This window comes from Delphinus delphis, chromosome 16, assembly GCF_949987515.2.
Source record: "Delphinus delphis chromosome 16, mDelDel1.2, whole genome shotgun sequence".
Lineage (NCBI taxonomy): Eukaryota > Metazoa > Chordata > Mammalia > Artiodactyla > Delphinidae > Delphinus > Delphinus delphis.
Genome location: NC_082698.1, coordinates 14,043,266 through 14,058,075, shown reverse-complemented (window position 1 = coordinate 14,058,075; position 14,810 = coordinate 14,043,266). Strand labels below are relative to the sequence as shown.

Genomic DNA, 14,810 nt, shown 5'->3' with positions numbered 1-14,810 from the left:
TTTTAGGATTCCTTTTTTTTTAAAAAAAATGGTACAGTTACTTTTTAAAAATTTTATTTATTTATTTACTTTTGGCTGTGTTGGGTCTTCGTTTCTGTGCGAGGGCTTTCTCTAGTTGTGGCAAGCGGGGGCCACTCTTCATCGCGGTGCGCGGGCCTCTCACTATCGCAGCCTCTCTTGTTGCGGAGCACAGGCTCCAGACGCGCAGGCTCAGTAGTTGTGGCTCACGGGCCTAGTTGCTCTGTGGCATGCGGGATCCTCCCAGACCAGGGCTTGAACCCGTGTCCCCTGCATTAGCAGGCAGACTCTTAACCACTGCGCCACCAGGGAAGCCCGAGCCTTGCATTCTGGAGTCTGCTCACTGCTCTGGTCATGCTTTTGGTGAGGCCAAATATCTGAATTTATTGTAGATGGTGAGCATCTGGACACTCACTCTTTTCCTGCTGGGAGCAGCCAAAGGTAAAACACATCCCACCTGCCCCTTGGGAAGGGCATAAACCCATCATCTCGGCACTGGCCGGAGAAAGCTTCAGCCATGGCAGGGCTTCCAGCGGCTGCAGACAGCTCCAAGTTTCCACAGAGACGCGGGTGGGGCTGCAGTTTGTGCGGGTCCGTCTCAGAGCATCTCCCCACAAACCTGCCTTCATGTCCAGGAGGCCTGAGGCCAGACTCTTCCAGATAAAGCATTAGACACCTGCCTGGGTTAACATATTGACTTACCAGTGCCCATTATCACATTAGTCAAATAAAACTATCGGAAGATCTAGGCAGGGAACACAGGACTTTTAAGTTTTGATGGTGGTTCGAAGCAGAGAGGTCTCTGTGGGATTCAGTGAGACTGTTCCCTGATCAGAAGGTGGGCATGGGGGGAGGGGGGCAAGGAGAGAGTTGATGGGACAGAGGCAAGTGTCTGCATGGTCTTCAGCCTGTCCTCAAGCAGGGGAGCAACCAGGCCAGCCTTGGGAGCTAACCCCTGAGCAGGGTCATCTTTTCTCTTACAGGAAAGGAAGTTTGCTATGATTCCATTGGGTGCTTCTCTGACTCTGAGCCCTGGGCTGGGACCGCCATCAGGCCCCTGAAAGTTCTCCCCTGGAGCCCTGAGGACATCGGGACTCGCTTCCTGCTCTACACCAACGAGAACCCAAACAACTTTCAGGTGAGACCTCTGCCATTTTAACATTGTTGTAACTGGTGAGGGGCTGTGCCCACCGGGGGACCAGGAGTTCTTACCTCTGTACCCTCTGCCTCTACCCAATCCCGCCAGCTGCCCCCAGGCCTAGCCAGACCTGGACACAGTAGGTCTCCGGTAAAAAAGCTGGCTTGAATGAGTGAATGGTTCACATTTGCCAGAACCTCTAGCTAGTTATGTGATTCTGGTGTTGGGCAAAGAGCTTATGGAAGAACATATGGAAGGTGTAAGACCATGAGTCACAATCCAGACCCAGTAGAGGTAGTGATTCCTGACTTGGGAAGGTAGGGCAGGGAAAGAGAGGTCAGGGTAGGCTTCCTGAAAGAGGTGGCTTTTTGCTAAACTTTGAAAGGTTGTGCATTGGAACAGGCAGAGATGGGGAAGAAAGAGACAGGCTAAAGTGGCTGGGCTGCAAAAACACGGAACCCTTCTGTGTTTGTCACAGATTCTTATTCCCTCTGATCCATCAACGATTGAGGCATCCAATTTCCAAACAGACAGGAAGACCCGGTTCATCATCCACGGCTTCATAGGCAAGGGAGATGAGAGCTGGCTGGTGGACATGTGCAAGGTAGGGCCTGGTTCTAACCCCTGTGGCCTGCGCTGCGGGCAGCTGCCCCTGCTTCCCACTAATGTCTCCACCTCCCTTTACGCAATCTCAATTAGCGAGCTCGGAACAGGAAATCCTGATGTATCGAGGTACCTTTATGCAATAAAAATGCCTCTTCACCAAAATAAAAATCCCCTTCCAAGTTTCTAGACTACATCTGTAGCCTGAAGCAATGGCATCTGCTGCGTGAACAAACACTTCTGTCCTCTCATTTCTGGTTAAATGAAGCCTAAATATGGTCTGCTTCCATTTCAGTGAGGCTACTTTGTGTTCCTATAAAAGCAGGATTATGTTCTTTTTGTTCAAGTCTTTCCCACTTCCCTGAGAGTCAGAGATGTGTGCTATGACCATTTATTTGAGATACGGAGAGCTTCGACTGACTGGGTGCCCCAAATGGCAGAATAGAAAATGCCAAACCCACTGTAATAGAGCATCTTTGGCTCAGAACGATAGACAACAGAATAACAAACACATGTTCACATACACACAAAAACACATGTGCAGAGGCACGCACACACAAATACACATGGTATACCATCGTCCCTTCTTTTCTTGTGTTCACTGATTCAATACGTTTTTCTGACACCTAAGAATTTACCCTAGCAGCCTGTCTTCCACCCTCCGACTTAAAATGTCAACAGGAAAAGTTACAAACCCTGAAAATTAAAGTCATTCTGCATTTGACCTTGGTTGTACCAGCCATTTAACTCTTGGTATCGCTTCTGTCCCATCATTAATAAGTATCTTCATGTATAAATTGTAAGATATAGTTTATATCCCAAATTCTCTAGGTTTGTAAGAGATTCCTCAGGGCTGCTTTAAAAATAAAAGTCCTGAGAAAACGGTTTTTGGTATCTGTGTGTGTGTGATCACACATATTAACATTGTATATGTGAAAAGATTCTAGGTGGATTTTAAATTTATAGTACCATTTTAGACTCCAGCTGGTCATACGTCCTGCCCGGCAGAACTTCTAAGGATATATCAGTTCCTTTGACATCCAAGAAGAAGTTTCCCTTTCAGAATTCTTCAATATCTTTTAAATCAGTGCAGTTCTATTTTTAAAATATCTTTAGTGTGTTTCCTCCATGAAATACTGTGCTGTCCTGACTGTAAAAATAGTGACACTTCCCTCCCACCTTAAAACTTTGTAAATACCCAGCAGCCTGGGGTGAAGCAAGTGCAGCCTTTGCCAAGAGGCTGAAAGGACCCCTAGCAGTCAAATCCACAAGGTCATTTAGACCCTGGCTGCCGGAGAATGCGCTTGAGACCTTTTCTTTTCAAAATAGGATTCTTTGAATGATGCCCTGGTTTCAGCCACCTTATTGAATCAACCTGATTGAATCTGGTCGAAGAAAACCAGAGAGTGGTCAGCTTTTAATTAGTCTACGAACTAGAGAGGGAATCAATTTGCCTTGCTTGTAGCTTTTGCCCTGAGGGATAACTCCTATTGGCAACGGGATTCCTAACGAAGTCGAGTTCATCCCAGTGCCCCAGCTAGGAAGAGACAGAAGGACAGCCAGTGGTAACTCTCAGCGACCATTTCTGAGCTCTGGTTGGAAGCGGTTTCATGAGTCCCCACGATAACCCCCTGGTGTCTCTCCAACACCAGAACATGTTCAAGGTGGAGAAGGTGAACTGCATCTGCGTGGACTGGAAAAGAGGCTCCCAGACCACCTACACGCAGGCTGCCAACAACGCGCGTGTGGTGGGCGCCCAGGTGGCCCAGATGCTGGCCATGCTCAAGGTGAGTGGTGGCCGGGCTGCGAGGGGACACACGGCACCCACCGGTCTCTGTTGGGTAAAGACACAGCTGAGGGTTACATGTTTAAAGAGGAAATAGAAAGAATTGATATTTCTCTTGGAGTCTTACTTCTAAAACTCACCTCAAATCAAAACCTATGGTGTTTGTGCTCAAGGCGCTGTACACCTATAATAAATGAGTACTTCTGGGTGAACATCTCTGAGACCAACAGGTGTGAATACTTTGAATTTGTGTCATTTGTTTGTTCATCCAATATTTGGGGGCACATTGTCAGGAGCTCTGCTAGGGAATAAAGAGAAGGCCCTGGGGGAGCTTACAGGGACCACTGAGTGTGATCAGGATTCTGATGTGGGGAGGGGGAAGGGTGGTTACAGGCTTTATAGGAGCGTGTGTGGGGGTCAGGGGGCAGCTAATCCAGTCTGGGGAGCGGGGGTCGGTGATTAAGGATGTCTCTCAGGAAGAGACGTCTAAGTTGAGAGCTAATGGCTGAGCTGTGTCGATGTGAACTGGACTGACTCGTGGTTGGGGAGACATGACAACAGGAAGAGGAGGCTAAACCAGACCCAGAGGTGAGAGACTACGACATATCTGAGGGCCCGAAAGTTCCACTAAGGGTCTAGCTAGAAAAGAGTCTAGAAAAACAGGTGTTGAGTCAGAAGAGCTCTGAGGCTTTCGTAAAGGGCTGGGCTTGATCTTACGGGCAGTGGTAGATTTTCAGCAGAGGAGTACCGGCATTAGGTTTGCAAAAACCACAGCACAGAAATGTCCTGAAAAGACAATCTTCCCTCTCCAGTCGAGCTACAGTTACTTACCTTCCCAAGTCCACCTCATCGGCCACAGCCTGGGGGCCCACGTGGCAGGAGAGGCAGGGAGAAAGACTCCAGGCCTGGGCAGGATTACAGGTAAGACTTGAGGGCTGGGGCCCAAGGTTTGGTCCCCAGTAGCCCCAGAGCGTATACAAGACTGCAGCCTAGCTTGGAGCTGGGCCCAAAGAGTCCATCCAGATTAGAGTCTGCACAGAGCATTTTAGGAAGCCCCCCCCCCCCCAGAAGCCTATCTTTGTGGCAGGGGAAGTGGTGTCTTTGTTCTCTTTACTTCCTCCGACTCTGTCCCCATCCATTTTCTGGTGATGTGGGTCTCTCAGCAGGACTGAACACCCAGGAAAATGCAGAGTAAGGCTAACATGAACGTGAGCAAACATAATTAAGACAAGTCCATAATGTCATTCCTTTCCCCCTTCTCTGAAATCAAGGGCAGAATAGAACACAAAAATTTTGCTTCCACTGCCTTCGTTGGTAGAAGAAACCCAGACACCATCACACCAAAAGCATCCTTTTAACCCAAGCAAAGCCTTTAAATTATAACCACAAAGTATATCAATATAGTCATTATAATGCTAATATAATAATTATAGTAAGCATAGATTAAGTGCCTGCTTATCCCAAATACTGTGCAAAGTGCTTTACGTTTTCTCATTTAATCCTCAGAACTAAAGAAAAAGGCTGAGGGAAGCAAATGACTTGCCCAAGGTCACACAACTAATCAGTGGTAGGACTGACATTCAATCCCGGTTCTGCTGTCTTTTGGTTCAAGTCTCTACCTTTATAAGAACGTTCCCTTTTATTTTCAACAGACAATTATGTTCGTGCCTTCTCATCTGCTCTGATGAAACCTTCAAAAACAATTGTTAAATCTAGGAGTCCCGTCAAGAAGGAAATAGAGAGCACGTGCTTTTAATGAGAGCCCTGCATTATGAAAAGCTCATAGCTGTTCCAAACATTTCAGGCTTTGGAACGAAACAACAGAGATATAAGAGATATAATTCTAAATATTTACTTATACACCCATAATGATGTGCCAGGCACTGTGCTAAATGCTACATATATTATCTCATTTAATCTTATAGCTCTATTATTACCCCCTTTTATAAAAGGGGAAACTGAGGTGTAGAAGATGTCAAGTGATTCATCCAAGGTCATGCAACTTGCTCAAAAAATAGCCGAGTAGGGATTTGGGGCAAGGTACCCAAGTCCCAGAATTTGTGTTTTGAATTGTGATACCATACTATTTCGCCCCTTTTTCCTTCAAACTTGGGAAGAGAAAGAGAATGTTGAAGGAGAAAGATATACAAGTAAGTGGGAGAATCTGATGTGGAGAAAAACCCTTGCCTAAACAAAATCTAAATGTCTTTGCTCACCTGCCCTTCTCTATCCACTCCACTGGAATGTAATGAGCATGACTGAGATTCAACGTCTCCATATTCCATACCCCGGCCATGGCACTGCACAACTCCAGGGTATGGCATCCCTTGAGTTAGGTAGCGCACAGCCTGGGCAACTGTACAACCTCAATCCTGCTGGCACCTATAGCCAGGCCCATTGTGTGCAACGCTGGCCATCTCTTTTAGGGTTGGATCCTGTAGAAGCAAGTTTCGAGGGTACTCCTGAAGAGGTCCGACTCGATCCCTCCGACGCTGACTTTGTTGATGTGATCCACACGGATGCAGCTCCCCTGATCCCATTCATGGGTGAGCCCCTCCACGTTCCAGCTGCAATCACGTGCGATTGTGAGAGCATGTGCTTTTAATGAGAGCCCTGCATTATGAAAAGCTCATTGCTGTTCTAAACATTTCAGGCTTTGGAACGAAACAACTGGTGGGTCACCTTGATTTCTTCCCAAACGGAGGAGAGGAAATGCCCGGATGCAAGAAGAATGCCCTGTCACAGATCGTGGACATAGATGGCATCTGGGCAGGTAAAGCCAGAGCAGAGTGGGGACATCACTTCCCTGGGGGAGCAACGCCACTCCCACAGCAAATCTTAACAACGAAAACACACTGCTCTTTGAAAATATACAATCCCCCCTTCTAGACCTTATTTCTTAAAAATATAGCCACGTATCATTTGTTATATCTCAGCTCTGCTGATTTACTTCCTTATACATTGTGTGGTGTCCTGGAGTGAACAAGCAACAAAGAATTACAAAACCATTGCTTAGAGCTGTAACTCCAACAATCAGTTGATAGCTACCTAATAAAGGAAGGAAATACCATAAAAGTAAATATCCTGAATCTAAGAGAATTTTTCTGCCAATTGTCCCTTGGGAGTCAGTGATATGGTTCAAGCTTATGTAACTGGCTTCCACTCCATAGACAACTCCATAGACAGAATTCCCAATCATGTCCACGGCAAATCCATTCGCGTGAGAGTCACCACTCCTCTATGTTGGGGAAAGAATAAGAAGCAATCACGGCTAAGGAAGGTTAGAGCAGAGACTGTGCTACTCAAGGTGGCCATTCTTTATCATTGATCAGCACACCTGGGATAAAGGGCATCTTTCAGATACAGCTCTGACTCTGTATCTAATAAGGTCAAAATGGCAGCGAACAGGTGAGATTTTCAGCCAGACTCATCATTTGGCACCGCACACGTTTAACTCAAATGAGTAAAGACTTTTACTGACTGTGAGCGTAATGGCTTGGCAAGTATGGACACCATCAAAGCAACTATTGAGGATGAGGACCTACGTGTTTGTCTTTCACAGCTTTAGGAGGCTTTGCACGGATAGAGTAGCCTAGACTCCCCATCAGTAACCAGTAACCAGTAACCAGTAGCCTAGACTCCCCATCAGTAACCCATCAGGCCAAGCAAGTTCAGGCCAGGTCTGGAATGCGTGCTGCGACATCTGCCCCTTGGCAGGAATTTATAGGAGCCAAGGAAGGTTCTAAGAAGGAACAAGACATGAGAGTGAAAGGCATGCTCACATAAAGCCACCTAAAGCTACTTGACGTTCCTTTTTATTCACCTAAACATGGCATGACAGTGTCCTTGCCCGGGTTTGGTCATGCCTAGGAGGTCAAGTCACATCTGGTTGTGTCTTCGAGGACCTCCAGCCTGGTGCCTGGGACACAGAATGGAACAGAGGTTAGAGGCCTGGGCTCAAGCACCAGACGGGCTTGGGTTTAAATCCCAGCTCCACCACTTCCTAGCTGAAATCTGAAATCTGAGGCTGTAGCCTGTATGTCTTTCTGTAATTAGGGATGGTATGTTACCCACCTCTGAGGAAAGGTGAAGCTTACAGGGACAATACATGTAAAGTGCTCAGAACATTGCCCGGCACACAGAAAGCAGCCTTTATATGTTAACTGTCATTTTGTGGCTGGATTTTGGACTAATCTTCAATTTCTGAAAATATGGTCCCACTTTGGAACCATCCCACTTGGAGAGAGAGGCAGAGAAGTTGTCATGGGGTCCTGACCACCTGTGCAGACTTCCCTCTTTGCTTACCCAGGAACCCGGGACTTTGTGGCTTGCAATCACCTGAGAAGCTACAAGTATTACTCGGAGAGCATCCTCAATCCCGATGGGTTCGCCGCGTACCCCTGCGCTTCCTACAAGGACTTTGAGTCTGTAAGCTATTATGCCACCTTGCGTCCCAAGGTGGGGCTGTTGTCCTGCTGCGTTGGGATCTGCAGTACTCTCCCCTACTTGTTTTGCACCGCATGTCAGAGTTCACGGTCCTGTAGAGTGGAGGGGGAAAAAAGCCTTAGGCAGGCGGTAGCTAAAATTCTAGAAGAGTCATGTGGGAGCGGAAGATTCTGGGAAATCGGAGAGTAGAGCAGTCAGTTCAATGATCTAGGAAGGCTTCCTGCAGGGGCAAAGTTAGAATCTGGCTGGAAAATCATAGAGTTTAGAAGGAGGGGAAAGTGTGCACATTTCTGACAGGGGCGGAGCAAGTATGGAATGTGGGAGAGAAGAATCTACATGCCAGAGAGAAGGAAAGGTGGATGCTGGGGTTCTGCACGCTGGGCTGGGAGTTTGTGCCGTGTGCAGCCGGCAACAAGGAGAGAGATGCACGAAACGATACCCCAGAGCCTGCCTATGCGGGCTCACTAGAGCCGGTGTGAACATCTATTCCCGACCCCACATTCAATGACATCGTGTTGATAGCCTGAAGTTGGCCCCAGCCACAGCATATTTACACCACAGAAATCGGTAAACTCTACAGGACTTTTTGTCCCAGAGTTGCCTGTTAGTCATTCACCAGCATACCACTCGATGGAAGGCATATTTGATCTAACCTGGGGCCCAGGCATCAATATTTTCTGAAGCTCCCCAAATAGTTCTCATGTGATGTGCATCAGGCTTGGGTACTACATCCTGGATGAAGTTAGTTTAGAGACCATCTATTCCAATCTCTTTCCAGTTATGAAAGAGGAAACTGAGACTATAGGAAAATTGCTCCCCAGACGTGTGGATCATAAAAAGACAAATTCACACCTTACAGCCGGATCCATCTTTCTCATTAGAACAAGTGCTTCCCCTGTCCAGATGAAGGGTGCCCGCAGATGGGCCACTATGCTGATAGATTTGCTGGCAAGACACGTGAGGAGCAGCAGAAATTCTTCCTGAACACGGGAGATTCCAGCACATTTGCTCGTAAGTTGCGCTGTGATTTCCCACCCAAGTAAAAGAGGTTTCCTTTCTGTTTTACATACAGGGGTGGCCTCTCACCTGAAATATTTGTGGGTACATTTCATCTTAGTAAAAGGACACATCCCCCCAAACCACCCCATTTAAGACTCAACCAAGGATTTAGAAAGGGTCTGCTTTACTTTCATTTTATTTCTATGGCATGAAATGAGTGGACACAAACAGCATAATTAATGGGATAATAGCAATTTACCTGTCTCTGTGGCCATCTTCTCTGCATTTTCACCACCTCACAGTTCCTTGTCCTATGCATTTTAAAAATTGTGTCATCCGCACCTGTTCTATCCATTCAAAATTTATTTGGTACCAACTCTTTGCTTATCTAGCCCACTTAAGAAGCCCAGTTCCAATCTCCTCAATTTCCAGCCTTCTGTCCATGTGTCCCTCATGCCCGTTGATGGTGGGTGCCTCTCTGGTGGAGTGTTGGAGGGGATCAGAATGGGGTAATTCCTCTCAAAATTCTGCTGAATGGGCTAGGACATAGGGTAGAGTCAGGCATGTTTCAGCCTTTGTGCCAACCTGCCTTATGACAGTTCCCTAAGATATTGTACTGTAAAAAAGAGACTGTGTTTATATAAATACATAAATATAATACAAGTCTCACATAGTTTTTTAAGTCAGGTTTATTGAGGTATAATTTATATACAGCCAAAGTCACCCTTTGTAGTGTATAATTCTGAGTTTTGATAAATAAAAAGTCATGTAACCATCTCCAAAATCAAGATATAGAACATTTCCATCGCTGTTTACATATTTTTTAAAAAGGCGTTGGTTAATCAATCCTTCCTCTGATGTAGTGATGCACAAAATACTTGCCAATATTTTAAAACAACAAATTAAACATTCAAAACCATATATTCATTCCTCAACTAACATTTATTTATGGGCCACAGGCTATGCTAGATGTGGGGTGGTGCAGGGATGAACAAGACACCCTAGCATGAAATTTATAACCCGGCAGAGAAAACTGAAACTGAACAAGCAGTTAGCTACAAGTGTGTTGGCTCGACGGCTTGCTGCTGTGACACGGCAGGACAGCGGAACTGGCCCTGATCAGAGGAAGGGGCAGGGAAAACACCTCTGAGCATGTAACGGACAAGTAGGGGTTAGGCAAAGGATGTGTCTGTGAGCTTACCTACATATGTGTGAATGTGTATGTATGTGGTGTGTATGCATGTGTGTGCATGTGTATATGTGTGTTTTTGTGTGTGTGTGTTTATGTGTGCATGAGTGTGTGGTCATGTGTGTATAGGTTCCTGTGTATGTGTGTGAGCTCCTGGGCGCCAAGACAGCCCTTCAGGCATAAATCTGGATGACCACTGTGTTGGAGACTGCCCAGGGCCCTGGAGAGGCAGAGGGAAGACACAGACCTTGCCCTTGAGGCTCCCAGGACTGCACCCCTGAACTACCTTTCCAAATGTGGGGACCAGCCCTTGTTCCTTCTCTTTCCACCTCAACTCATAGTACTGTCCTTCGAGAACAGAGCTGTCCAACAGAACTTTCTGCCATGATGGAAATGCTCTGTGTTGTCCAATGCAGTAATCAGTAGCCACATGTGGCAATTCAGCACTTAAAGGGTGGCTAGGGAAAGCGAGGAATTGATTTTTGTTTTATTTAATTTGGGTTTAAATTTAAGCAGCCACATGTGGCTAGTGACCCCTTTACTGGGCGGGCAAGTCTACAGGGATCCACTGCCAGATACGTGTTTCTCCTTAAGGCCTAGTTTGAGTCGTAGGTTAACATGTAGAACTTCTACTTCGATGCCTCAGTGTAAGGGATGTGACAAGAACCTGAGATTTCTGTCAACTATTTTGTGCATGAATAAAAACTCTTTTCTATGTCCTGTGCAGGCTGGAGATACGGAGTTTCTATAACACTGTCTGGAAGAAGAGCCATTGGTCAAATCAAAGTCGCTTTGTTTGGAAATAAGGGAAACACTCACCAATACAATGTCTTCAAGTAAATTTCCTTTTTCGGTACCACCTCTCACTTGATACACACGGCCTTCACATCCGTGCACTGACATACTTGTCGTCTCTTTATCAATGGATTCTAAATTATTTATTTTATGTACTGAAGTTAACTTCAGATTTTTGCTAACATGTGTTCTTTTCTCGATTATAAATCCAGGCATTTTATTCTTTCTCTCTCAATAGATCAGATTTTTAAAGATAAATCTAATGTTAGCCCAGATATCATATTTTCTGATTAGCCTAGTCACACATATTTGTTGTGTTAAACTAGTGGATAACTTGTTATTGTACAAATAATTCTACCAGAAAAAAATAATATGAAGGAATTATATAGTTTTCTATAGGTAAGTTTTGAGGGTAAATTAACTTACATTTGAGGAAATAATAGTTAAATAGTAGTTTAAGGGACTTCCCTGGTTGTCCAGTGGTTAAGACTCTGTACTTCTACTTCAGGGGGCCACGGGTTCGATCCCTGGTCAGGGAACCAAGATCCACATGCTGGATAAAAAATAAAATAAATAGTAGTTTGAGGCTGCTGGCATAGAGCTGACTTTTTCATTTCTTTAACCTTTATTTGAGAATTAATTTGGAAAAAAAATCATCTTGTTAATCTAGAGTAGAAAAGAGAGGCAGGGACTTTATGGTCATTAGAACTTGTTTCAGTGAATGGGAACGTTTCTATTTCTCTGTTTCCAGGGGGATTATCACACCAGGCTCCACCCACTCCAATGAGTTTGATGCGGATATTGACGTCGGAACAATTGAGAAAGTCAAGTTTCTTTGGAACAACAACGTGGTAAATCCAACCCTCCCCAAAGTGGGGGCAGCCAAGATCACCGTGCAGCAGGGAGAGGACAAGACAGAGTACGTGTCTTTGCAGCTTGTGCCTAAGGATGTTTGTAGAGACTTGCATTTGTCATGGAAACTCACCCCAGAAAGTCAGCTGAGGTTCAGCCGGTGTTCTCAGCACTCTCTGTGGCAGGCACAGATGATACCGCCCTGCCTTCCATGAAAACTAAGGAGGAAAAATAAGAAAGAGAAATAAGAAATAATTTCTGAAGGGTATAAAGTTATAAGTATCCGTTAGAGAGTGGCTACAAGTTAAAGAGGGGAAGATCAATGAAAGTTCAGGATAATTGAAGGAAAAGAAAATCAGTTTTAGCAAAAGATATAAAATTTGAGATGAGGCGAGAGGGCTGAGGTGGCAATACTTGCAGAATCCTCATCCTGACCCCTGGCATCCCTGGCTGTGGCATCTGCGGGGAGGTGGGGGTAATGACCAAAGCTCAGACCCCAAGTCTGGCCAGCAGGACACCCCCGTGCCGCTTGGCGAGAAGAAGATCCTGGGCTCTTGGTCACTGATTGAGGTTTGGAGGTTAGGTGGGGTCACTAAACTCAGGCCCCAGGGAATGTCACACCCCCGGGCAGGGGCGTGGGTTGGCAGACCTCACAGCCGTCTCATTAGCTGGATGACCCCTGTGGGGTCCACCCTGTCTCTGTGACGGGAGGACCGAGGGGCTGGCCCAGGCAGGGCGTCCGCGGAACAAGAAGGTCCTCTCACTGAAAATACAGTGTCGAGGAGGCCAGTGGGGAGCCCTATGCAGGCTGGGGGTGGAGCCGAGGCCTCCTCTCTGCCATCGGAGGACACTGGGACTCTAAGGTCAGTGGCCCAGGTCCCATTAGGAAGTGGACCTGTTTCCTGGATCCTGGGATGTGGCTAAAATCATGTCAGAAGAAGGTGGTCTCATTGGAATCTTTAAAATGAGAGGCATTCCCAAGGAGATGCCTTGTTCACAGGTGGATTCAAGAAAGGAAAACAAGTAGGAGACCAAATCACCCAGGGCGTTGCACCCTCTAGGTGCCTCAGCTGTCACCTCAACCCTCCGACGACCTGAGGGCAGCTTCCCCGCCCGCCGACTCTGGAGGGAATCGATCTAAGAGAAGCTAGATGGTGGACCTCAAAAATTTTAAATATGGGAAGATAGAGCGTCACAAACTATAATAGTTTGGGGAGTAAAAATACTGAATTCGTCAACTTATTCAAATATTTTGCTGTTAGGAAAACAGCTAATAAGTAACATTTAAAAAAATAATAATAAGTGGGAGACGAAAGAAAATTAAGAGTTTGGTCCGACCTCCTCTCATATCCCCCTCAAATTTTTTTAGTCATCTCATTGGGGTTTCAAGTCCTACCTGCTGACAGGAATTCCTCCAGTGACATGGTATCAGAAGAAAAATGTAGTTTCCCCCCTTTATTTCTCTCTCCCCACACACCATCCTCCTTCCTTCCTCTCTGACTTTAGTAAGTACCAGGTATGCCTGGCGTATAGGAGGGGATGCAAAGACAGAGCCTGCTGAGGAGTTTACAGTATAGCTGTTGAGAAAAATGGACTTATGGTTCATTGGAAAGGTCAAATGACAGACTAAGAACTCCCCGTGAGGGGCCCAAAGAGGGTGCTGGGGAGACGGGCAGAGGGACGGGGGAGGTATGTGAGGGGCACAGGGAGGCCAGGCTGCTGAGGGCGGGGCTCCGGTGCAGAGGACAGGAATTCGATTGGCGGTTAGGGTTAAGGGCTTCCAGGAAAGACAAATGAGGTACAAAGAGAAAGTGGGGAGGGGCCAGGGAAGGTGAGGAGAGAGGATGAAGCTTCAGAGCTCACAGGTGGTGAGAGAATCCCATGTTTCCTGGAAGAGCTGTAACCACAACCACTTACATCTGCATTGTTTTTAAATTAATTATAAAGCTTTTTTATATTTATTGTCATGAGATGCTACATTATTGACTTGGGATTCTCACCAATCATGGGAGGGAGCTAAGCCCTCTTCTACAAATAAAGACTCCATTGCTGAGACTCGAGTAACCAGCCCCGTATCATGGCTGGAAGGCAGCAGGGGGCAGCCCAACGGGAGAGCCAGGCCCCTGACTCCAGGTTTGGAAGACAAGGTCCAGAGAGGTTTGAAGTTGACCACAGGAAACGTAGGCCACAACGTCAGCTTGACCTGTGTTTGCATCTTGGTTCTTCTACGTATTAACTGAGAGCCCTCTGTGCCTCAGTTTCCTCTCCTGTGATGTAGGACTCTTAACGATACCTCCTCACACTTGTGTGGTGAGGGCGAAGTGCGCACTGCGTGAGTGGATCAGCTAGTGTGGTTGCCGACAGCTAGCGAGAGCTCCGTCTACTGTAGCTGCTGTGTTTTCTTGAGCTGCTGTAGGCTGAATCGGGTCCCCAGAATGGCTGGGGCAAGAGTGAGCCCATCTGTAAACCCCTCTGCTGGGTTCATGGGGGGCCCGCATGTACTGACCTTGTCCTGGGGTCCAGCCAGCCCCTCCCCCTGGAAGCCCCCAGGCAATCAGCCCTCCAGGGACTTTTTGAAGCTACCACCCTAGTGCAGCCCTCATCCTTTTGAATTGTAAATCAGCAATTACCTTTGCCAGGTAAGAACGCCCAGCACTTAAAAAGATTCCTTTCTCTCCACAGATACAGTTTCTGTAGCGAAGAAACCGTGAGAGAAGACGTCTTGCTCAGTCTCATGCCCTGTTAAACTCCGGGTGCAATGCAGCCGCCGTGTAACACTAATAAAATCCGTACATGCATCTATCTGCTCACAGCATCTGTCGCTGGTGTCAGCTGCCCCCAGTGGGACATTTGGGAATTGACTATTTTAAAATGCCCTGCCCGTTTCCGTGTATTGGGGTTTCCTGCCCTTGACCTCCAGTTACCAACCCCGCTCCCCCCAGTTTCCCTGGTCCTCGTGCCCACTGTCTTCTCACCCGAGGCGC

At 46.7% G+C, this 14,810-nt stretch overlaps 1 protein-coding gene across 1 annotated transcript; it reads left to right on the top strand.

Annotated features, from left to right (window-relative positions):
• The first annotated feature begins 410 nt into the window (after positions 1-410).
• On the top strand, positions 411-14,572 carry LOC132439280 (inactive pancreatic lipase-related protein 1). Its single transcript, XM_060033548.1, has 12 exons — positions 411-459; positions 1,002-1,156; positions 1,635-1,760; positions 3,412-3,546; positions 4,358-4,466; positions 5,972-6,091; positions 6,199-6,318; positions 7,855-7,973; positions 8,873-9,002; positions 10,907-11,015; positions 11,726-11,893; positions 14,509-14,572. The coding sequence occupies exons 1-12, from the start codon at positions 411-413 to the stop codon at positions 14,570-14,572; spliced, it is 1,404 nt and encodes a 467-aa protein (XP_059889531.1).
• The last annotated feature ends 238 nt before the right edge of the window (positions 14,573-14,810 follow it).